The sequence below is a fragment of the Morone saxatilis genome, unplaced genomic scaffold (genome assembly GCF_004916995.1).
Source record: "Morone saxatilis isolate NCDOM2014 unplaced genomic scaffold, NCSU_SB_2.0 Contig7, whole genome shotgun sequence".
In the NCBI taxonomy this organism is placed as follows: domain Eukaryota; kingdom Metazoa; phylum Chordata; class Actinopteri; family Moronidae; genus Morone; species Morone saxatilis.
This window is the reverse complement of record NW_023340246.1, coordinates 4,332,589-4,358,450: the sequence shown is the minus strand read 5'-3', so window position 1 is coordinate 4,358,450 and position 25,862 is coordinate 4,332,589. Positions and strand designations below refer to the sequence as shown.

General features: G+C 39.8%; 1 protein-coding gene across 1 annotated transcript in view; it reads right to left on the bottom strand.

Annotated features, from left to right (window-relative positions):
* Positions 1-5,986: 5,986 nt before the first annotated feature.
* snap25a (synaptosome associated protein 25a) overlaps positions 5,987-25,862 on the bottom strand; it is a 34,942-nt gene continuing 15,066 nt past the window's right edge. The window contains exons 2-8 of the mRNA XM_035678086.1: positions 25,234-25,377; positions 23,252-23,293; positions 19,243-19,291; positions 15,164-15,281; positions 10,111-10,230; positions 8,199-8,343; positions 5,987-7,550 (exon numbers count right to left, since the gene is read on the bottom strand). Of these exons, the coding sequence (XP_035533979.1) occupies positions 7,482-7,550; positions 8,199-8,343; positions 10,111-10,230; positions 15,164-15,281; positions 19,243-19,291; positions 23,252-23,293; positions 25,234-25,305 (615 nt within the window). The 5' untranslated portion in view covers positions 25,306-25,377 and the 3' untranslated portion in view covers positions 5,987-7,481. The remainder of the gene's footprint in view (positions 7,551-8,198; positions 8,344-10,110; positions 10,231-15,163; positions 15,282-19,242; positions 19,292-23,251; positions 23,294-25,233; positions 25,378-25,862) is intronic.

The window sequence follows — 25,862 nt, the reverse complement described above, 5'->3', positions numbered from 1 at the left end:
AGATGATAAGCTAGAATGTGTTAGTCGCTCTAAAAACCAGAACAATCCATAGTGTTCCTGTACTATCCTCTGGTCTCTTTTAAGGGTATTTCTGTTATCCTGCTGAATAATGGATGAAGCACAGACAGAGACAGGGAGAGACAGATACACTTTGGTATTTGAATAGTATTGCAGCACTTGTTTTCACTAATGCTTTTTCTTTGCTGAGGAGTTTTCTTAATCACAATTAATCAATTAAATGACTTTGTATATCCCCAAAGGTGTGTTCACCTGTGTTACTGTACTGTTACTCTTAATCAACTTGAGAGACCTCCTGAGCTGTGTTAGTGTGTTATACATCATCCACTGATCAGCCATAACATTATGACCACCAGGGTTCCCAGGTGGTCATAATGTTATGTTATGTAATGTTATTCAGCCCCATACATAGAACACACAGTGCATTCCAGTTTGTTGCATATGGTGCAACTGGTGCTGCAGACCAGTCGGGGTGCCCTTGCTGACCCCTGTCCACTGCTGAAAGTGCCTACAATGGGCATGTGAGCATCAGAACTGGACCACGGAGCAGTGGAAGAATGTGGCCTGGTCTGATGAAACACATTTTCTTTTACATCTTGTGGAACACTGGGTGCATGTATGTCGTTTACCTGGGGAACACATGGCACTAGGATGCACTATGGTAAGAAGTGTGATGCTTTGGGCATTGTTCTGCTGGGAAACCTTGGGTCCTGCCATTCATGTGGATGTTACTTTGACACGTACCACCTACCTAAGCACTGTTGCAGACCATGTACACTCTTTCATGGAAACTGTATTCCCTGATGGCAGTGGCCTTTTGCAGCAGGATAATGCATTGTGCCACAAAGCAAAAATGGTTAATTTAAGGAGCACAATAGCAAGTTCAAGGTGTTGACTTGGCATCCAAATTCGCCAGATCCTAATCCACTTCATGCATCAGTGGGATGTGTTGGACTAACAAATCCAATCCATGGAGGCCCCACCTCACAAATTATAGGACTTATAGGATCTGCTGCTAACGTGTTGGTGCTAGATACCACAGCACACCCTCAGAGGTCTAGTGGAGTCCATTCCTTGACGGGTCAAGGCTGTTTTGGCGGCAAAAGAGGGACCTAGACAATTTTAGGCAGGTGGTCATAATGTTAAGGTTGATTGGTGTAAATTCTTAAGTATTACAAAAAATATGGGTCCTAATTTGTCAGATGATAATGACAACATATGGAAATACTCAGTGAAGTTTCTATTGTGTAGTCTGAAGCAAATACACTACACATGCAAATGTGTCTTTATCACTTTATTGAAAATCAGAAAATAAGAATAACCCTTTAATACCGTTGTTGAAAAACACAGATTTGAAATTTTATTTAATTGACAGCAAATTTAACAGAAGAACTCACACCACTGATACTCTCTGGTATTACCAGTAGTATTACTGTAATATCACAATCACATTGTTTAATATATTGTAGAAAAAGTAAAAAAAAAACATTCACCGAAATAATTTAACAACATTGTTGGACTGAGCTCTCCACTTGTTTTGAGGCTGAGGACAAAATGTTATTATATTCAGTCTGATGTATGGGCCCTGATTTTTCAGCATGATAACAGTGATGGGAAAAGGATTATGAAAATATTGTATTTCTAGTGTATGGAGTCTGAAGCAAACACACATCAGATACAAAAACAAATTTCATTGAAGAGCAGGAAATGTTTTTTAAACTTTGCTTTTTTAAACTTTCCACTTGTGTTGATGATTCTCAGCTCTGTTAACATGAAGAACACTTTCTCAGAGTTTCTGATCAAAAAACAGGTATTCAGTGCATCCCTGATTCTCTGTATTGAGATCTCTTTCAATAACATCGTCATTATTGGTGGAGATGTTCATATCGTTCGAGTGCACGCTGGGGGTCAGTGGACTGACGGTACCAGATGAAGACATAGGCCCCTCCTTGTATTTTGACATTGTGAGTAACTGCATACAAGAAGATCAGGAGTTAATAGAATAGGACATAAAAGTTAGAATCGTGACTGTGTCTTTTCAGGTGAGCTCCAATATAAGCATGACATCAGTTATAAGATTGGATCACCACAATGACATCTAAAATAAATTATATTTTAAATGTGCATACAGAGTGCTCCCATTAACACTTTACCCAGAATATCATCATCAGTTAACATCTAAAATAGACAACTGTATGGTCCACAGCAAGGAAACAATATAATTTGTGAGTACTCACAGTGAAGCTTTGGCAGTAAGAAGTCAACTGATCTGCTGAATTCTGTTTTACTAACCAACAGTCAGCTTCCTTTATATAGAGACTCGTGGCTCATTGTGCACCATTTGGTGTAATCATGCTGAGGAGTCATGTTAAGAAGTTATATTTTTCCAAATACCTTGTCACACCCGAGTAAAATGATATATAATTACATTCAATTTTATTAAATCACAACCTCTGAATTTTTGCCCACGGCCCATGATGTTTCACCAAGGACCTCTTCCACCAAAAGAAAACCGGCTCTGTTCTGGTTCAAGCACCAATTTGGAACCATTCCGAGGATTTTGGACAAAAAATACATACCTGTACCTGAAAAATTGATTCCCAACTGGAACCAAATACTAGCAGGTTTTCCTTGGGAACCACAGAGGGTGTATCATGTTCTACAGGTCGCTGTGTATTGTGCAACTCTAAAGGGCTAAAAAAAAAAATGTATATACATCAAGTTAAAAACTGAAAATGCCTTTAAAATATTTTAGAATATAGTACAGTTCATTTAAAATAATAATAATAATAATAATAATAATAATAATAATAATCTGTTAAAATAATTAAAAAATAGTCACCCCTACCTGACACCAATCAGGGCAGGGAGGCAACACCCTTCAACAACAACATCCTTGTTTACAATGGGCCTGCTCAACACTGGTTGAAACGCAGGTTCCAAGAATCTTGAACGCAACTGGTTCAAGAACTAGAGCTAATTGGTGGAAAACACTATCTGTGAGTGTGTTTGTTTCTCCTAGCTGTGTGAATGGTTGTCATGAGTTTTGTCTGTGCTGTCTGTCCTCTTTCCAGGTCACCATGGTGAGGAGGAGGTTGTGTGACTTGGGTCTATTTGGCGACACCTTGCTCAACTGTCTCACAGATCCATATTCTTCATGTGTTTACTGGTTTACTAGTGTTGGTCTATTCTGTACATACCATATCTAGTGTAGATTAGGGTTGCAGCGATTTACCAATACCATGGTATACCGCGGTAGGAAAGTGATCAAGGTTATCATATCGTTTGCTTGTCTACAGTATAGAATTTTACTGTATTTGTGGCTGAGGGTGGTTTGCCTGGGTGTGGTGGACAGTGGGCCCTGGCAACTATGATGGATGTTCTGGTGTGTATGTCAGCTTCTGTGTGTCCTTACCTGTGTGAGTATAGCTTGCAGTGCCGTGTGAGGGAGGCTGGCTCATGCTGGTCCCTTCAACGCTAGACCCAAGCTTTTATACTCTATCTAATGCCATACGTAGAGGCTCACAGCACAATAGAAAGCCTCTCATCATCACAGTTGGTGCTTGCCAAAGCCACCATCGTATAGCCAGAAATGCCGCTGGCCGATCTGGCCTGCCTGTAAGCATTTTATTATCAAAGTAACCCACTGACCAAGGCATTTTTCCGACATGAGATTTTGAGTGTCAGACAAATGTTAAGTGCTACTGTCTCCCATCTATTTGAGAATGAGAAATTAACACCTGTTGGTTGGTGTGCTTCACCTCCGTGATGGCCTTCTATGCAGGAAGATTGAGGATCAAGAACCCCCTGGCCCCAAGCCCTGTCTACTCTGCTGACCACATTTAGCTCTGCCACACCAGTTGGCCTCCCAACCTGAAGCTAGCTTGGATAGCCCAGGCTGTGGGGCTGTTGAGACATGCTGTTCACAGCCCTGCTGGAGCATTTCCGACATCTTCCGAGCACCCCAGTGCACCTCTTGGTCTTGCTGGAACATTGTATTTGCATCTAGCCCAACAGGGCACCACATGTAGCCTGACAGAGGGAGGTCATGACCCTGGCAGTTGCCACTGCTTGCTCTTTCATCATTTTAGCTTGGAGCGAAGGTGCTGATACAAGGCTAATACAGCCGCCGTATTAACAAGCTGTCCCTGATTGCCACAGCTCAATGCATTCTGTGAGCTCCGTAACCATTTGTTTTAATGTTCCTTCTTAGGGCGGCTTGGCTTCACAGGTGAAAGAAAATACTACTAGTTAGTACTCATTCCCACTGACAGGACTGATGCCAACACTGTCTGCCATTCAGGGCAAGTTAAGTGACAGACAACTTTCTCAAGTGTGAGACGAATACACCATGGAGTAGCATAGCTCACCTACTAGTATAAATACCTATTGTGACAACCTTTAAATTGATGCATGTGATGTAGGTTCAGCTTACGTCAATCAAGATTCTAGCAGCGGTGCAGAAACAAGTGGTCAGTTATGGGCCCTGGACAGCTACAGGCCCCCGTGCAACTGCATACCTTGATTTTTGTCCCCTAGTACCCTTACTTTTTAGTGAATACGGCCACATCCTGATTTTTTTTCCCACCAGCATTTTGCGAAGACTCACCCTACCCTGGGTTAGACACAATTAGAGGGTCTTTGCAGAATACAGGTGCACTCTACAAAGTAACCCAGTGGACCTATTAACTCCACCTAATTAAATGTATGGTTGCAAGATAAACATTAGAATTAATTGATTTAGATAAATATTTTAATTTGCAAACATGTTAATAAATAATGTGCAAAAACTAGACTGCACTTTTTATGGGTACCCTGTAATGTGAATTGTTGAATTGGATTACATTTAAATTCTAGGTAACAGTATTTTAAGTAACCAAACAAAGTCAAAAACTCCTGTTCTAGAGATGTAACGTTCAACACCAACACAGTCACCTAATAGGATGACTAAGTTAGCTGCAATGCTAATAACTAACAGCACCAGCTAGCCACTAACTACAAGTAGCTAAGACTATTTCCATCAGTAAACTCCATAAATCACAGAATCAGAACAGCTGGAAGACCAGAAAATAATTTCTCCACAAAGTATGATCCAGTTTTACCAAAATCATTGAATAAAGTTGTAAAAGTTGTGTGCTTTTGTACATTAATCAAGAGACGGCTTGTTTCAGACAGATGAACTGAGGGGCTGCATGAAGGGCCAGTATGAGATAAATTAGGATGTTTTTAAAGAGTGAATTGTGCAAAGCTATTCTAGTGGAGTTTCAGACTAACAGCTGGAAATGAATATAATAGGTCTAAAGTGGGAAAACATAACCCAAATACACCAGAAAAAAGAGATGAACATAATTTATCCTAAAATACATGTTTTATTTTATTTTTGTTTTATTTCACTCTCTCAGAATAACACCAGTATGTCATGGATAACAACAAAGTAAAAATCAGAATTTATTGTCCTTCATTGGATAAATAAGTCTTAAATACTATGTGAAAAAGGCATGTGTGCCCTAAATAGCAGGAGGGCTTCAGCAGAAAAGACTAAGAATAAGTTTACCTTTTTCAATTAAATTGATAAATTATGCAAGTAAAACACACTTTTGACTGTTAAACTCTTAATAAATACTTAAGGGTGTTTTTTTCTGATAGACTGGTTCTGATTTAGTTTTCAGGAGCTTTAAGCATCATGCAGTTTAAAATGGCCTCACGTTTATTGACTACATTTCAGAGAATATGGATGATCTTTTCCAAAATAATACTCTAGTTGCACACAGCCTATATAAAAATCTCAAAATCTTATATCTTGTTGACCGTCAAGTATGTTAATTATGATTTTTAGTGATATGCCTGGACTGCTCTACATCTAAATCTTAGTGGTATTTCTCTGTTAACATCATCCTGGACCTTACTGAGATAATGAGACAAAAGCCCCCCGACACACCAGAGCAATAAAGACAGACACGGGTGCGACTAGGGTTTATTACTTTTAATCAATTCAGCTAGCTACAAAATGTCCACCACTTCACACACTGACAGGATACAGAGAGGGAGTCTTTAATATTACATGCGTTGAGGACATCAATCTCACGGTTTAACCTATTGTGTCATTCAGGTTTAGGTATTTAATCACCTTACTCTAACTACTCAACATTTTGGCGATTTGGTGTGCATAGCTCTAAAGTACAGAAGCAACAAAAAAACCCTTTGTATGTATTTTTTTGTTTCAGAGTATAGTTATTGTTATTCAATAGTATCATTATTTTTACCAATAACAAACCACACGGGGAGAATAAACTTACAGATAGTCTTCTTATAAAAGTAAGGTCTCTCAGAAATATGCGTCTTTGCTTTACATTGCAAACGTTTATTTTTTTTTCAGAGCATCCAAAACCTATGTTACAGTACACAACCAGTCCTCATCTTTCAGCACATAATCAACATCGTCATCATTGAACTGCATAATCATTTAGAAAACAGGTCATTTTTTTGCAATACAACCCCAAGTCCTCATATTTTTTTCATCTTCATCTCACTTTTTTGATCCCTTTTGCATTATTTTACAACGAGATGGTCACAGTCGGTAAATATATCGAGACAAAAAGAGTGGCACTATTGCAAACTTGCAGGAGTATGGAACGATCAACTGTGTCCTAATACTGAGCATGCGTTTTGTCAATTCGCTACTGCCATGTTATCATTTTTTATATATATTTTTCAGACAGGTTTTATTTATAAGACTAAAATCTACCATTTGTCATGCAGAGAACGCACAATTCACATCACTTGGAATGCAATGTCTAATACAGCTACAGAGAGTCTAGTTGCACATTGTCTAAACAGTAACTCAGTATGATTGCAATGAAGGAAAATGTACCAACGACTGCCTTTTGATTGTAAGTGCTCTTTGCAATCCCATTCATCTGTACCACCGCTCAGTAAATCTTTACTCATGTTTTTCAATCAGTCTTCTCCCTTTTGTCGAGACAACACCAAAATAAGGAGCATGACAGTAGCCTAAATGGAATGACACAGTTTTACTAAGACGATACTGAGATACTGAAAAGGAAAAAGAATAAAAACAAACAGCTTGTATAGCATTCCTATTATACTTGTCATCCAGAGCAGTGTACTTTTTATATATATATATTATATATGATATATAATAATATATGATATATATATATTTTGATAAAGAGAATAAAAACTTCACAGGTGAGCTAGAGAGCCATCAAGTCAGCACTATATACAACCTTTGGAAAGAATGATATACGGAGTATAAGAAATCATCTTTTTACGAGGACAATCATCTTGAAAAAGCTCGACAGACAACACACAGAACAACATTTACAATGGGGAGGGGAGGTGATATGTGCATGTGTGCAAACCTAGAAGGTCAATACCATGATGAAAGCATGTCAGCGCCTGTCAACGTGCGGCGCAGGAAGCCCAGTCTGGGCTCAGGGCGTTTAGCCACTGCCCAGCATCTTTGTGGCGCGCTGGTTGGCCTCATCAATCCTGGTCTTGTTGGAATCAGCCTGGGTGAAGGAAAAGGGGAGGAAGAAGGAAGATAAGGATATAAGTTCGCTTGACAAGATTAAAAGAATGCTTGTAGTAGTATTCGATACGCTGCCATGGTGGATGGGTCACTGCGGCTCAGAGAAACCATCATTGATCCTAACAGATGTATCTAATTTTTATTTCCAACCATTTATCCCTAGGGCTGTAGCTACCACTGAGCTCACTTTATACAATATACACTATATACCTTTACTCACTACATTTAAATTAGATAACTTTTAGGCAAGAGAGTAAATAAAGTATTAATTAACTCCTAATTTCTCTACAAGAAAGGCCTTGAAACAGCATTTAGACCTTCATGATGGGAAATACAAATGTATAGAAGATATAAATGAACAAATAAAATAGAAACATAATTTGAGGCTTTGTTTTTTGGTGTCTGTTCAAATTTTTTGGGAAGAGAGGATAACTTGGACTCAACCCGGTAGCAAACAGTAAGAATGACTTCTCACTGATGGTTTTGTTTGTTTCTGTAGGTCATGCAGAGGCCTCAGTATTAAATTGAGACTGTTTCATAACCAGTTAAAAACTCCTTGTAGTATGTTTAATCACAAAAGAATAACAAGTAAAAATGGTTATAAAACAATGTATGGCGTGTGTCATACCTTCTCCATGATCCTGTCGATCTGGCGGTTCTGGGTGTCGATCTCGTTGCCCATGTCCAGGGCCATGTGGCGCAGGTTACCGATGATGCCACCCACCTGCTCCAGGTTCTCATCCATCTCATTTTCCCGGGCATCATCTGTTACCCTAAACACACACACACACACACAGGGGCAGATTTAAACACGATGACGTCTGCATAATTGACCAGGTTCAGGAAGGCACTGAAGATGCGCTCATCCATATTTCCCCTCTAATCCTTTTCTTGTCCCTGAAGTGTAGTATCTGACTTCAGACCAGGCAACTGGACACCAGGAGGATCCTGTGCACAGCGCTTTATATTTGACAGCTGTATTCTTTCAGTTTTTAATTACTTTTTAGTTTGAATAACCAGTATTTTAATCCACAAATTTAAATGATCAATAAAGATTTAATTAGGAAAAAGAATTGGAAACACTGCAACACATTTTGGACTGCAGTGATGACACAGCACTGGCCCAATTTACTTTACAGAGCAATAAAACATCCAAATACTAATACTAAAATGATGCGGGTAACCCCTTTTCATTACAAGTTAAACGTTAGCCTAACTGAATATTTAACAACAATGAATACCAGTGTGAGGATACTTACATCACCAGCAGATTGGTTTTATGACATGCATGCAACTTAATTTTTGTATGCTAAAAAAGGCTTCAGCAGCTTGTTGGAAATGTCCACTGCACATTCACTAGTCTGAGTCTGTTAGGACCGAATCAAGCTGTATTCTAAGGGAGAATACATATAATGTGTATATATGTATTGAGACAAAGACATGTGGTGAGGAATAATTAATATTTCTCGAGCTATAGAGCAGTAATTAGTGATCTTTAGAGATGCTGGGATACGACTTGTTTCTTCCTCTTTCCAGTCTTTATGCTAAGCTAACTGTCTCCTGGCTGTAGCTTCATATTCAACTTACAGATGCGTGTTATGGAACCTCTTCTTACTTACTTTTACCTTAGAATGCAGAACCTTTACTTGTAGTGGAGTATTTTCACAGTGGGGTTGGTATTGGTACTTTTGCTTAAGCAATGGAGCTGAATCCTCTGGGTTGCACACCCACAGCCTAACTGCATTTGTGTTACCAGCCAAGCTTTCCCCTTTAAAAAAAAATGGGCTTGTTCATGTTTGTTGTGGGGATCTTTCCTGGTGTGTGAGGCAAGCCCTCAGGAAGAGCGCCGGGATTTAAAGCCAATCTGACATAGTGGCCGAACCATGTAATTACAGCAGTGCTGTTGCAAGTTCCTGTTGCATTGTGCGAACTGTTGAGTCTCTAAATAATGTCATAAGGACTAGGAATGGTCTAGACCTGCTCTAAAAGTGTCCTGAGATAACTTTTGTTCTGAATTGGTGCTATACAAATAAATTGAATTGGATTGAATTGAATTGAATATTACTTTTTCACTTTTACTTGAGTAAAGAAGTTGAATCAGTACTTTTACTTTTACCAGAGTCTTCTTTTACACAAGTATCTGTACTTCTACTTAAGTAAAGAATGTGTACTTTCGCCACCTCTGGTAGTAACGTAATGCAAACACAACACATAGCCGCTCAGTAACTGTTAGACTGCAACCTGAGCTCACAGTATGGGGATAAAACACCATGGTTAATGTCAAACCCTGCATATTTTTCTAAATCTTAAACTTAAATGTCACTCGCTGCACCACATTGGTTCTGTCTTTCTCCTTCACGCGTCCTCTTATAACCCAAAAACACCACCTCCACATTCCTCTAATATGCATAAACACACCTCTTTCTGTCCACTTATGCACACTCTTACACCCCCTTGCATCATCTCCATCTCCTTCTCTATTATTCGTCCATTTTAAGCTTTTGGTGTCTCAATGCATGACCCTCAAGCGCCCCTCGTACCTGCGGATGAAGCCTCCACTGATGGCCATCTGTTCACGCTCGTCCACCACGCGGGCGGGCTGGCTGGCTACCACCCCGTCCTGGTTGTTCCCCCAGGCCTTGCTGGCTCCGCTCTTCATCCTGGCCGCAGACAGCAAAGGGGGATGACGAGGAGGGACAGTTACTCAACAGTTTTAGTGAAAGATTCCTCATTTACCTCAACCAGGCTGGCTTCCCATTAGTCAAATCTACAAAGAGAGCCTTGGATTTGAGGTACTGCAGCAACATATATATGTATATATATATATCAGTATGTAAGGTGATCAGCTGACACAAAGGTGTTATTTGGTTTCATGCATCCAGCACATAAATATATGGTGGGGACTAGACTAAGTCAAGCAAAGCATAGCAGGCATGGACTGGTTGGTAGACTGGGTTTGGTAGGTACAAGCTCATTCTGTCGTTACACAATAGTAATGTGTGTAATGTTATATCTTGTAGGTATATAACATACTGTTCAGAATCAGGCACAAGTCACATCTGTCTGTTTGTATAATCTAGACATGCATTTTAATAGCTTCAACATGTGAGATGACTCATGTGAAAATACCCCTTCCCTTTTTTTTTCTGTAAACCATCCACCTGGCACTTCTGTGTGGTTGCAATGATAAAACCCCACCCCACTCCCACAGTTAAATGTCCCAGTGTGACAGATAACAGAGAAGAGAGGAGCTTTTGGCAGACAGACAACACAGAGTGTAACAGGACTGTCACATTGTTAGGAGGGACGACGATTAACGTGGAAAACAAACTGCCAAACGACAAAAGGAAACAAAACAAAACAAGGAACTTGAGGGAGTCAACAGAGAATAACACCATGGTTAACTACTCCTAGACCCCCTGCAACACCCACACCTCTACCCCCAACTTCGCTGTGTGTTTTTTATTTTTTTTTAACATAACTGCTTTTCTTCCAGGTTCAGCGGTGAGTCGGAGGACTGAAGAGTGTGATAAGGGTTTTGACACTAACACATCCCTTGGATTCATCTCTATCTGCTTCTGTCTCGGGAGAAAAAAGCGTTGTAAATACAGCTGTGCTAACACCATACGCAATCCCAGTTCGGCTGCATGGCTTTGTAAATGTCATCCCACTCTGACGGTATAAAGTCTGATTCAGCATCTGATTTGGCACAAAAAGAGTCGGGGATAGAGGGGAAGGATAGAGGTTCATCATTACTTGCATTAGTTACGTCATGGTACTTTTAAGGCACTTTTGTTGGCAGGACAGATATTCCTGAGGAATTAATCTCATATCTTTACATATGTTTCCCCATCCATTCAACAATATTCTGTCGCCTGGTTGCTCGCATCGTAGCATCGGTTTCTTAGTTTTGTATAACCTTGGAGTGCTGCGTGGATATATTCTAGCTCTATCAGGGATGGCGATGGCTCAGCCTCCTACACTGCTTTTATTAATAGAAATGGACTGAGGCAAGGCTTCACTTAGCTCCCTGTCCCTGCTGACACACACCAGTGTGGTAAACACACACGCTACCCTTGTCTGAGTCCATTCGTTTTGTTCCTAGTTTGTTCCTCTTCTCATTTTTTTTGCCATCTTTTCTTTGTTCCTTAATATTGTACATATGGTTTCTTTCCTTCTTTCTTCACATCACTTTTCTGTCATTTGATATTCAGTTTGTTCTCCTTTGCAATTTGCTTCCCTGCTGTCTCAGAATGGATATAATGCACTTCTCTAATCAGCTTTGCTTGTTTGAACTGAGATGATCTAATTAGATCTTATGAGTATTGCAGATCCCGTGGTAAAACTGAGCTCATTCTATCTAATTCATTTCCTGAGTGACCTCAAAGTTGAGCTATCTAACAATCAAAATCAACTGACAGTGGCATGCAGACAGCCAGAATCCAAAGGCATTAAGAAATACTCAAAACCAGGACTAAGCTAATTCTGATAGACAGTCAGTATGCTGAAGGGATTATAAAATATCCCAGCATGTATGATTGATGAGTCTCACTCTCTGAGTGTTGAAAAAAATCCAACAAAAATATGTGTCTTTTGTCTTTGTAGCATCTACATCTATCTATGTGTGCGTTCAGTTTGAGTCAACTTCCCAGCAGGCTATCATGCCACTATCTGATATGGCTGACCTACATGTGAGTGAGTTCCCCCTCGGGAGAGGGAGCTTAGCGAGCAGTAATGTTGAACAGCCAGTGCCGGATAAAAGCTAATTTAGCACAGCGCTCTGCGGGAGAGGTGGCACTGCAGAGAAACTGCAGCAGAACCAGAGGGGAAAAACAAGGCAGCAGAGCCACGCTGAGGCACGCTGAGCCATGTAAAGACAAGGGTACCACGCATGATGTACCCATTTAACAGAACAAACATGACTATATCCCTGAAAATATCTCACTGCGCATGTGTCTTAACCTAGTTTCCAGGAACACAGATCACTCCTGTTTTTCTCCTTTGCTTCGAATGTGTCATACTGTCATTTTTGTTGTCTTGTGATGTGTTCACTGCCTTCCTTCTAGCGTCTGACAATTTTGTCATGCATTTTTTTTTATTATTATTTTTTCCTTCTTCTTTTTAACCATTCTTTGTTCTTTTCCTTTTTTTCTCATGCAACAAGGACTACATTTTAGTTTTTGCACTTTTGGATTTCATACAATCTATAAAATTACAAAATTACACAATCCTGATGTAACTACTGCAGATAATATTAAAGTACTGCATGGATATTTTTAGACACTGACAATTAATTTTGCACAAATTTTGTCATTTGGAAATGTATCTCTTTTAAGCTTTTGAATCTTCGTGTTCTACCTCCCAGAGATTTTTACATTTTTAAAATAAGACAAATTAATAAATTCTTGAAATGACTATCTGCTGTTTATTCCCTGTGTACCAGAAAAAAAACACAGGCTTTGCACTGCTCGTGGTAAACAACATAAAAAAGATTCACCATCAACATCATCAACATCACCTTCATTGTTAATATCAGCATCATCATGTGTAGCATTGCTGTTATGAGTTGCATTGTCATGCATGCATGAGCATTCAAAGGGTCATGCTCGCCAGTCATTCCATGTCATTGGCGCTTGGTGGTTCAAAAATGGTGGTGGGAGGGAGGGGGGTGCTCAAGGGGAAACAAAAAGATCTTGTTGCCTGCAAAGAGGTGAGGATCTACTGGATGTTAGAGCGGTGTGGTGGTGGTAGAGATCATGCAGATGAGGAGAAGTGTCAAACAGTCCTGGACCAGGCTGACCAAAGGCATTTTGGGACCAAGATCACTGAATTTCCAGCTGGAGTCAACACATAAAATGATCTGAGTGCCAAGATGCTTTGGGAGCCCCAGCCCTGCTCTTTTGGTTGAATCTAGGTGGCTTTACGGTTGGAAAGGCCAACAGCTAGAGTGATATCATTGTAAAAGTCAAAAATAAAATAATTCCTCTTAGGGGGGAATCAGTTCAAATGTGAAATGGGACTTCTACAATGGCTACACCTGCATGTAGATGACTCCTATTATAAAGGTGTTTGGAGAAGTGGAAGCTTAGAGAATAGGGCACTTGGAGAAGGGTACTTGGTAGAAGGGTGTTAAGAGAGGCACTTTATGATGAACCATGGCCTTGGCTGAGTGGAGAAGAGCTTATGTGGAGGACTGGACTTTTTGAGGTTGGCTTTCTAGGATTTGGGTCTCTATTTGCACGTGTCTGGTTTCACTGTGCAAAAGCAGCAGCAAAGACATAAGTATGTTTGGGTAGGGTATTAACTATGGTTAATGACATAGTTTGTCATTTGGAGGTATCTGTGCTACTTGAAGCCAGTCATGTAGAGATGGCTCAGACTGTAGGACTATGGGATGCTTGCCAGTCGTGGAGCTATGAGATCTGGGATACTGCATGTCTGTAGGCCAATCTAGTGAAGAAGGTGCGATAAGAATCCAAGGCTGCTGCATGTGCCCGCAATTATCTACAGTATGTGTCTGCATATTGTCTGAAGTCGAACTGAAATTAAAATTCATTTCTGCTCAGAGATCAGTGTAGATATTCTTGTTGTAAAATCTGTAAATACCAAAAGAATGAATGTCAGTTTTGTTTATTTTTCTGCATTGATAGCACCCCATAGATTAGTGTTCTCCAGGGGGCATGGATTGGTACTAAAAATAGTTTGTAATATCGCTTTGATTTCAGTGTAGGCTACACACAGGCAGTTAACCAGCTCGGGGGCCGACATAGTTGCTGGCTTTGTTGCAGCTGTTATTTGAGCAATTCCTACATTACTCTTTGTTGGAATTCGAATAGCTGGGTATGTTGTGCTGAGCTTACCACGCTCATTGCTGTGAGTTTTGAGAGACATCTGGACCCATAAAAGAGAGACAGTTAATGTTTGCTAAACTCCCTCCTTCCCATAATGCAAGATGGACACATCACTGAGTGTGTGGGAGCTGGTGATGACTCGGTAGGTGAACAAAAAGTAAGTAGTAGTGGGAATCAGTGCTAAAATTAGCAAGCTAAGCTAACTAGCCTCCACTTTCCAAGAAGGCACCAGTTATCCTAGAACGATGGGTCCACCCAAATGTTGAATGTTGTAAAGGAATAGATGTCCATCACCAACAGTATACAAATAAAGCTGTTTGAGCTTGTTAAGAATTGGAAAAAAATATTTATGAATCATTGAAGGGTAGACGATGTTTCCACAAATATGTCCAAAAAATATTATATCCTCTTTTGAAAAAGGAAAATCATGCACAGTTGCAGTATCATCGTAGTGTCTCCTTACACAAAAAGTGAGGAGAATTCCAATTTCAGTTCGACTTTAAGTGTACAGTGTATGTTTGTGCGTGTGGGCAAGAAAAAGTGAAAGTACATCATGGCCTCCTGTGTCCACCTCGTATGGATGTGAAAGGGGCAGAGTCAGAGGTTATTTGGAGCTGGAGCAGAGCGGACTATTGGCTGATGGCCATGGTGATGTCACTTCTACCTCGATTATATTTTGACTTCTTAGATATTTATTCTTATTTTTGAATGGCAGGCAGGCAGGCAGGCAAGCAGCACCTACTTGTTACATGGACAGGAGCAAAGACCACAGAATTTCCCTAGATCGTTCAAATTCTTTTCTGCATCCTTCATGTCCTTATTGATTTGGTCCATTCCCTCCTCGATGCGCTCCAGTTGCTCTGATTAAACACAAGTCATTTATCCCCCACAGAACGAAGCACGAGAAGAGAGAGAGGGGGGAAGAGGAGAGGAAGAGAGAGATAAAGAGAGGACAAAGGAGAGAAGACAACAACTTCAGACACTCACTGTGACGGAAGAAAAGAAAACAAAAAAGAAAAAAAAGAGGAAAAACTGGACGCCACCACATATGTAAAGAACCTTTGGGGCACGTTGTCAGTACCTACTTGTTACATGGACATATGAAAAGCCCACAGCATTTCCCTAAATCTTTTAAATTTTTCTCGGCTTCCTTCATGTCTTGGTTGATATGGTTCATGCCATCTTCAACACGATCGAGTTGCTCTGGTCAGGACAAAGGGATGACAGTAGTGGAATGAATTTCATTGACTGATTGACAGAAATATGAGTTATGATGAGCATTTAGTGAGTCGTGTGTGTACTTTGGTATGTATGTGCATGTGTGTGTCAGGATGAGAAATCAAGACTAAACTAAGTTTCTTTTGAGTGCATCGGTTTGGGATAAAATACGATTATGTGCACTTGTGGAGTTTTTGGGCCAGAAAATGGTATAAAAAGCACAACAAATAAAATAATGACAGTGAACATTTTTTCCCTATTGTACTTGGTAAATTCAGTTTAAAGTTTAAATCTTTTAGTATCTTTAGTTCAACATTTTGTGACTTACACTTATTTGCTTTCTGGTCTGTACACTAAACATGAAGCTAGAGCCAGCTGTCGGTTAGCTTAGCTTAGCATATAGGCTAGACCAGAAATACGGGGAAACAGCTAGCCTGGTTCTGTCCAAAGGTAACAAAATCCATCCTCCAACATTAGCTTAGCTTAGGGCGAGAGAGCTTCTTTGTGCAACCCCTGTAAAACCACCATGGATTAAACAAACAAAATATAATGCGTTCATAAGTGAGCTTTAGAGACAAATTTTGTGACCTTTGGACATAGCCAGGCTAGCTGTTCTTTCCTGCTTTCTGTCTTTATGCTAAGCTAAGCTAACTGTTTGGCTTTAGCTTCATAGTTAGCTACAGACATGAGAGCAGTATTTTCATCTAACTTTATGCAAGAGAGTAAATATACATATTTCCCAAACTGTCAAACTGTTTCATGTGACCATTGACTGTATGAAGATGGACGACATGACAGCTCCCTGATAGTAAAAACAAAACATTTTAATCGCCCTCTGGTGGCTGGTTGCAGTATATGTCATAAACCCCGCCCCTCCATGTTAGCAGATGGGGCATAGGCCGAACTAAAAAATGTCAAATAAAAATTTCCCAGAGATGGTATGGTAAGTGTTTATTTTCTGATATAGGTTTGGTTTTAATTCGTTTTTTGATGCTATAAAATGATTGACAGCTGAGCCCTGGACCTCCATACCGAGGGTCCAACCCCAATCACTACTGCACAGACTCTGGCTCCAAATAATGTCATCAGCACAAGATGGCAGTGGGCATATTTTGGCTTCATTTTTGTACAGTAGTTAAGAAGTGGACACACGTCGTGCATCTTTACACAGTCTATGCCTGTGACACATGTTAAGTGTCAAAGTCAGAGAAGAAGAGATTAAGCTATCTTACAGTTCAAATCTTTGAAACTTCGTTCAGAAAAAATATATTTTTCCACAATAAAGCTGCTCCTTTCTGCTGTTCAGATAAATTAATGTATCCTTGATAGCTAATATTGAATGAACATATGAGCAGTTTTAAGTCACTGTGTGATGTTACATGTTCTTTAGTCTGATCAAGCCCTAGCAGTCTCTATACGAACCATAACAGTTACTGTAATGATTAAATTAGTATTGAAACATAAATCTGAGCAGTTACATTACCCATATAAACTGTGGATCAAGGCACAAGCATGGTGAGCATAACCTTATTCTTTCCTTATTTTTTACCTAAGAAACCCTTTAAAAGACTACTTAAACTTACTAAACCACTTGTTACTTACTGCCACAATGGAGTGAATAAAACTGGCCTATTTAATTGAAAACTGCCTGTGTTGCTTTGTCTGGTTTTCTAAATGTTCAAGGTAACTAAAGGGCCTTGTCATGTGGATGTGGTGGATGGCAGGTTGGTTTCCACAGCACAAAGAAATTTCCATCCTGTTTGTGATTAAAGGAAATACAGTGCAGGCAGTGTGTGAAAAGGTGAGGCACAGTTAAATATGGAGCTGATTCAAAAAGCGGTTCATTGACTTTTTCAGATTTGTAAAATCCCTGGTTGGCATGCATTTATGTAAATATATTCAACCAAGAAAGGATCTGTGTATTACAGTGAAATAGGGTAACGGCATTGAGCAAACTACACTCATTAAAGAGTGACTGTTAAAAAAAAGGGTCAGTTTTATATTTTATTTCACCAAAAGCAAACCTCTAAGCTCTTTAATAACTGTCTCCAGCATCAAGTGCCATACAGCTACAGGCTCTTCTGCCTGCATGAAGTCAATAACGCCAGGTCAGAGGTCAGCTCAGGCTTACAGCCGCCTGTGTGCCCAGTCAGCCGTTGCAATTGGTTTTGGAGTGGTGATCCTACGGGTGCAGAATAACGCTGTGGACACTAGGGATGATGGGATAAATGAATGGTCAGAGGAGGGGTAAAGCTTTCATCCCCCTGAGTGAACAACCATGTTGGGGCAATTAAGGCTCCCTCTTACAGGACTGGTAAATTGGTTTACATGCCTTCCAGCCAATGGGAGAGCTGAGGGCCCATCCTCCATAGAGGTATGTTTTCATAGTTTCACACTGCCACTATTAACTGTTTGATGTGGCACACTTTAAACCATGTCATTTCATGTGGCTTGTTGGCTTGCTCATTAACAAACTGCATCTAACCAGGGATTGTACAAAGCAGTATATGGGTTGATAGAGAAGTGATTGAATATTTTGTCATTACCAGCTAAATCGATCGTTTTTCTTATCCACCTCTTGTATTCTTACACCTCTGGGTTGTGGCAGGGCCGGTTTAGCAGATCTCAGACCTGTTGGGGCCTTTAGGCTTCCAGTAGTATTTACATGAAAAGGATAAAGATAGGTTGGCCAAATTGTAATAATTTAAGTGACCTTTGACCAGAAGTCTATAATAGAGTAGTATTTATAGAGGTGACATTTCTGCTGCCACTTATTTGGCATTAAGGCTCATTAGCTGATGTAGTAAAATGTCAAATGTTTTGGCATCAAATTCAAGGTTACTGATTCTGTGACACTACCATGACTGCATTTAATCATTTTATCATCCAAACAGTTTTTCCTCAGTAGTTCTGAAGAAGATTACAGCACAAACTGATCCTAGAACAGACAAGAAGTCACCCTGCCATTGGCTGCCACAGGTACAAACATGTTAACCCAACTGGATTTTGGACAGTGAATAATTTATCTTGATGCTGAGCTGTAGAGTTTTGGCACCGCAGTGGCTGGCATGAAATATCTTTCTGTTAATGTTTTGGCACTTTCAAGATTTCCTTTCGCTGTTGCTGCTAGCTAATGAAAATTACAAAAGCTGCTGGCAAATCAAAAGCAGTCAGGCAAACCAAAAAGAAAAAATGTTAGCCAAAGGAAACAAAGGTTAAAGGAAGCTGAAAGAAAGAAAATGTCCCCACACCCTCGACCAATTAAATAAACCATGCGTTAAATCAAAACCCAAATCACAAAATATTACAAACAAAAAAAATCAGGAAAAAAATGAATTAGTTTGGAAATGCATTTAAATGAAAACAAGCAACTGCATATGAAACAATTCATCCATTCACAAGTGTTTTGAGACCATAAATTAACACCAACATTACTATCTATAAATAATAAAGCTCTTCATGGAGCTGTGTGTGAATATAAGCAGAATTTATTACTTTTACTAAATAAAGAGTTATTATTCCAGCTTTGTTAAATGTGAATAGCTCAGTTAATAATACTTATATGTTTTGACTAAATGACCATATCCACTCTTGCAGACTTACCTCCCTGCTCGTCCAGCATAACCAAAGTCCTGATGCCGGCATCTTTGCTCTATTCACCAGACAGCCAAGTAGGGTAGGAAGGGTAAGGGAGGGAGGAAAAATAAAATGAAACAGAGTTCAGTAATGAGGCTACAACCACTTAGAGAATCAGTGGCTACTTAAAAATATGAGTTGCCATAAGCATTTTCCCCTTCACACTTTTTCATTTTTCACCTGAAGCTATTTTTTTGTGCAGAGCTAAAAAACTTTTACATTCTCACTATTTCTGATTTTTTTTATATTGGATTTTTAAAATGCACTAAAACACAGCCAATTAGCTTAGCATAAAAACTGGAGGCTAGTTAGCAGTTATAGTAGGAGCATTTAACTCATAAAACCACAAAACAGAATGTATATAATGTGTTCTTCAGTGTTCTTTAGAAGTAGGCTAGCTGATTCCAGTCTTTATGCTAAGCAAATCTCGCATAGCTCTAGCTTTACAGTTGTACAGCACGTACCCTGCAAAGCCGAAGAACGACTAATTTAACAACACCCTGGGATCATTTTGTTAATGTTCCCGTTCTCCTAAAGGAACAAATTAGAATATTTTGCTTCCCCCATGTCAGCATGTAGGCTGGTATTGATTCGACCATTACACCTTAAGCAGGAAACATGGAAATAGCCCCCAGGAGGTTAACAATAATAATGCTGACAGCAAAGGAGAGTTCTCATTAAAATTAGAACCCTGCCATTGGATTTCCATGTACAAATGATGCAATTAATAACCTGGGATCCCAACACCCCTTCTGTCTCAGAGTCAGCAGCTGTTAGACCTTGCATTAGTATTGCTTGTAAATATCAAATCAAATTTAAAATGTAGATAGCCTGTTGGTCTTTGAGCCTCTAAATTTGAATTCCTTCCCAAGTGTGCATGCGTGCAGCAGTAAAGCTATTAGTCACTGATAGGCTGGGTTGGCTACAGGTTTTGGTGCTGGTAGAAAGTGTGTGAGGAGGCAGAGGATAGCAACACTTGCTTATATGCAACTCTTCTTCCTCTCTGCTTCTTAGAAATGCAGCACAGTCGCACTAAGATGTGGCACCTGGTTCTGCCTGATAGGCGTAAATAAGATTATGGTGTGTTAGTGTACATACACACAATTGAATGCACCAACACACACATACACATCACTACATGCACATCCCCCCTGCCTCCTCAGCAGTTTGTGAGGAAAGCCACATTGATGTTTGAGAGGCGAGAGGGGAGCAATAAGGACACTGTGGTGTATAAATTATTCTGTAATTCAGCAAGCCTCCATCCATGAGAAATCCCAGTAGTCAAAATGTGTCCCTGGGGAAACTACAAGAAATAATCAGCCATGATCCCATACATGACTGAAGGTGGCTCAATGCAGATTCCTCATTCCAGTCAGAGGATAGAGTCATACATTTTGGCAGACGGGTAGCAAATTTGCAAGACTTTTATGTCAAACTATGGATTAAAGAATATAGTTGGTGTGCTAGATGTGTGTGCTTACTCACAAGCAAACTTCTGCTGTCAAATTAGTGATTTTAGCCTACATAAATCAAATTGACTTGACTTGAGTTCATTTCTCTGATGTTAGTGAAATACTGGCATCTTTCACCAAATTATTTTATGTGTACCTTTGGTAAAAATTATATCTTAAATGCACTGTATTTTTATAATATAATATAATATATGAATAATCCTTACTCGTGAAACTAGCCTTATAGTAAAGAACAAGCCACTGTGGCTTGGCTTAATTTGTGGGGTAAACTAAATTGCCAAGCTATGGTGGTTTATTACACACTATTTCCATTCAGAACACTTTTTTTTTTTTTTTTTTTTATACAGCTGAGCAACTTGAAGTGACCATTGAAGATGTGATCGATTACTTAGAAGTCCTTCCGACGTAAACTTTCTTGGGTGAAAGCTGTAGATCTCAGGGAGCACACTGATTTGAAAAAGCAACTACTAACTAACTAGAATTATTTTTTTTAAAACTGTTTTGTGATTGTTGCCATTGCAATTTTCCGACCCATTAGTCGATTATACACATATACATACACATATCAGAAATCCTGAGAGATAGCAGAAAGTAGACTAAATGTTATCTAGAAAAGTAGCCTTGTGTTAGCTATTTGCCTTATAAACATCTAAAGATATTTACTAATAGACTCATTTCCATCCTCAACTTGGAGCAATCCTTTAACCTTCGAAACATAATCAACAAATTGATCAACTCTGTTCCTCTCTTCTTCATTTTCTCACCCTATATGTCTTCAGTAGTGTTTCTCTGTCTCTATCCTCTGAGATCGTATAAGACATTTATTTGACTCTGCATTTCTGTCATCCCCTCACCCTCCCTTCTCTCATTTTCACCCTCCCTTCATCTTTCTGGCTGTCTGTTAAACAGGAGGAGGAGCAGGAAACTTTCTCCCTTCATTTCTCCTCTGTACTGCAGGCAGGGACAGTTTGAAGGAGAGGTAGACAGTGGTAGGGTGGAGCTGCGTGGTGACATATGTTGACTGATGATCAATATGACCTTGAGATCTGCACAGAAAGCTTGTCAGGCACCACCGCCCCCGGCTGTCCACGCTTTCTCTCTGCCTTGTATCCTTTCCTCTCCCTTTTATTTCCCCCGCCTCTGTCTGCTTGTTGTCGTGTCACTCTCAGGCTCTCAGTTTCTGTTTCTCCTTGTCTTTCACTCTCAGTTTATTGCAGTATTATTTATTGGCATGAATATTACATGAGCAAATAAAAATCTACAGAGTCTGAGCGTGTATGTGTGTGTGTGTGTATCCTCTCGCTCTCTGACGTTAGTTCATTTCGTATAATGTGCTATTCACGCCACCACTTGGTTGACTCATGGTTCACTCAGTCCCGCCTGAGCAGACTAATGGACTCATGCACTTAGAACAGAAAAATACTGTGCATGTTGAAGCTAAATCTTTCATTTGGATGCAGTAGTTTCAGAAATCAATCAGGTGACCAGCACCTGACTCAAAACTAGTTTGTCTGCCTGTCTACCAACAAGAGTATTCCTTGAAAATGCTAGTATGGGATCTGATGGATACTTGATTCCAGATCCCAACAAAAAATGTAGTAATAACAATGTCTTTTGGTACATAGCAGGAGAGATGTTCAAGGAATAGTTCTTAATCACACCACCCTTATTTCCATTTCACTTTGTTCAACCCTGTTCAAAGTGTTAAAATTTTTTAATGTTATGTTATTTTTTTAACCACTTCTTACAGATTTAGTGTAGTGCAACCATGTATCCAAAGAAAACAATGAAACAATGAGTCTTTTACTGTCCTTGCTGTACCAGCACACAGTCAGCTCTGCTTCTGAGAGAAAATCTACTGTCTTCATGTGTGTTTCTACAATGTTGTGCTCTGCTCCTCTTTCAATTGTAAGCTGCTGGATGGTGTTCTTTGTTGGAAAATGAGAATAATGGGGACATTGTGTACAAACTGTAATTGGAATTGCTGGCTCCCTCAGATTCACAATTAATGCATGGCGAAAAGTGTAATTATTTCTCAATTAAGGACTCAAAATGCCAACTATGCAAAGACAAAGTATGAACATTTGTTTAAACTTTATGCTAATAGTGTGTGGGGCCTGCTCTTTGAGTTGGAGTCACTCCTAACTTCCCAAATCGCTGAACTGAAAATTTCCATAACAGTAAAAGAATTAGGGATGACATGAACAAAAATTAAAATGGCCTCATAGCTGTAATTATTCAAACTACTAGAAACTGTAAAAGTTGTAATATGGTGCTGCAGTTTTGTCTTTTCAGGTGAATTCCTATAATATGGCCCAAGTCTTGGCTGCAGTAAATTCTTCCTCCTGCAGTTTTTCTGATATAATATATATCAGCCTGCACTGCAGACAGACGTACCAAAGTGTGTCGGAGACATGATAGACTTCCAGTGTCGCTACATTCATTTCCTATTCTTGCTGCATCAAATTTTTTCTAATAAATAAAGTTGTATGGGTTTTTCTTACCTCTTCCACCAGCTGCAGCATACGACGAGTGCTCTCCAATGACTGTGGAGAAATAAAAGAAACAGTTAGTTTCCATTTGAGGTCACACAACAGATTCAAACAGCCACAGCTATCATAAAGAGGGACTGTTTGACAACAACTTTCTAAAATAGAGAACAAATAATGTTAAGTTTTCCTGGGGTTTACACAAAGACAGCACAATCATGTGTCTGCGGTATGTATGTTCACTGAATTGAGCATAAGCGAGCATGTTTCACAACAAAGTGGAGTCAATTTGAACAATCAGCGGGACACAGAAAGGATCGATATCGACATGAACTCAACATGAACTCACAGAGATAGACTGTCTTTATTTTGAGTATTGAACATGTCCAACCTTTTGACAGGAATGTTGAACATAGCAGTAACAGTGACTGATTTCTGAGATGCTTATTTTCATCCCGTCAACTGAATAGTTACAATGATACAGATTTGAGATCAAAGCTAGATTGTTTTTAAGCATGTTTGAGATCTAGTAACTCACCAGTTAATACTCAAGAATACAGCAGCTCTGCCAATAAAAATAACTGTACTCTTGTTATAAAAGCATGCTTTGATCCCCCCCTCTATCGCTTTCTCACAGCCCGTTGGATGTCTATTATTAGCCTGTGTGTGAGAGATATGTAGCTGCACGTTCCAATTCCCTCTCTAAGAAGCGTGTGGCTGCAGAGCACAGCTTGCTAGCTAGAGCCACTCAGCAGGGACGGCGCTCTGTGATATCTCGTTCTTCTTACAATGACACAGCTTCGGCTTGCTGTGTTCGCTGCGAGCACGGCTGATCCCCGGAGCGGCGGGGGATGGAGAAAGGGGGTTGGGTGAGGAATCGAATGGGGCACAGCCTTGATTTGAGCAGCCATTTTTAAAGTAGTCAGTCTTCTTTTTCTTCTTCCTCTTTTTCAGCTCATCCGTCTCTTTCCTCATTCTTTCATCTTTGCTTTTCACCCCTTTTTCTTATTTTCAAGCAACCAGAATACCCTTGCACTTATATTTTAGCACTTCTGCTCACGTTTTCTGATGTGAGATAGTCATTATACGAGCTGGTGTCCTCTCTGTGGATCTGGGAGCTCATGCAACTCAGTGCAACAGAGGCGAAAACTGTTTTTCTGATGCCGCCATTTCATGCATGCCCTATGTTCATGCATGTGTGTGTGTGTTTAATATTCTGCTCAGCTGTGCCAGTGTGAGTCATATGTGAAGCTGGAGGGGTGTGGGCTTATCTGCTCTGGGCCATGGCTAAGACTTTCTCTTTCTCTCTCACTCTGACTGCTGTTAAAACACAGACACACACACACACACACACACATTCAAACACTCACAAGCACTAGCCCAAAAATGTATTTCTTCACATGAACACAGACACACAATCAGTTTTTTAAATTTACACTCATGAGTGCGCAAATTTGTGTCATATCCACTCACACTAACGAACGCACACTCAAGATGTTACCATGCAGTGTTACGTAAAGTCAGATGCAGGTATACTTTTATCACCTGCATGCACACACACACGGACAGCCACAGCCCTAGGCAGACAATAACATGGGCTGTATAATTTATATTATTATGCATTCAAGGACTGAACCACATTTGTAACTATTTTGCACAACATTTTGAGGTGATGTATAAAACATCCTTCACATTATGAGAATGCAGTTCAAATTAATTAATTATTATCAAAATAGCTTTTAGATTGATGAAAAGACTGTGTTTTTGTTAACAACAGTCGCTATTTAATCATGAAATTATATTTACCCTATACTGTATATTCATCCTCCAAATTCCAAAATGAGTATATGTTTGTAATGTTAAAGAATTTCAGATGTATTCTCATTTGTATGCATATGAATGTGCTCAAGTCCAGTATGCATGAATGTGTGCGTGCCATCATGTCTGTGCATCATACAACTCATACCACTATGATGCAGCGAGTGCGTTGTTCTCACCTCATCGGCCAGCTGGTCAGCGCGTTGCTGCATGTCTGACAGCTCATTGCGCATGTCCGCATCATCTGCCATGGCTGCTGTATGTGGGGGGTGGAGAAGGCCTCCAACAGGGAAGAGAAGATCCTAGTGGGAATGTGGGGAGGGCTGGAAGAGAGACAAAACATAAGATTGATGTATGGAGTCCACTGAGGCATAAACAGTCTCAGAGCAATGGATGATTTGACATTTGACTATTGAAATAGAAATGAGCTGGCTTTTGGCATTTGGATCTTCAAAAAATTAAGAGACAGCTTTATAAATTTGTTGTCTTGATGAGGGAATCAAACCCTTAACCTGACATGCATCTTTGATTGCAAACCTACAACATCATATATTCACATCCTCCTCTCTATACCCCTCACAGGAATGAGAATATTTCAAGCAGTTGGGACCAGACGATGTTTTCAGAGGAATGTCAGGCTCAGACGTGCCCGTGTTGACGAAAAAATGTAAAGGATTAGCCAAAAAGATTGTGCACCTTTCTAGAATCGCATACTTACATTGGCTAATTGTCTTATGACTTATTGAAGACAAATTCAGACTCAAACACAAATTCAACAGCAATTCATTCTATAATTCCTGTTTATCTT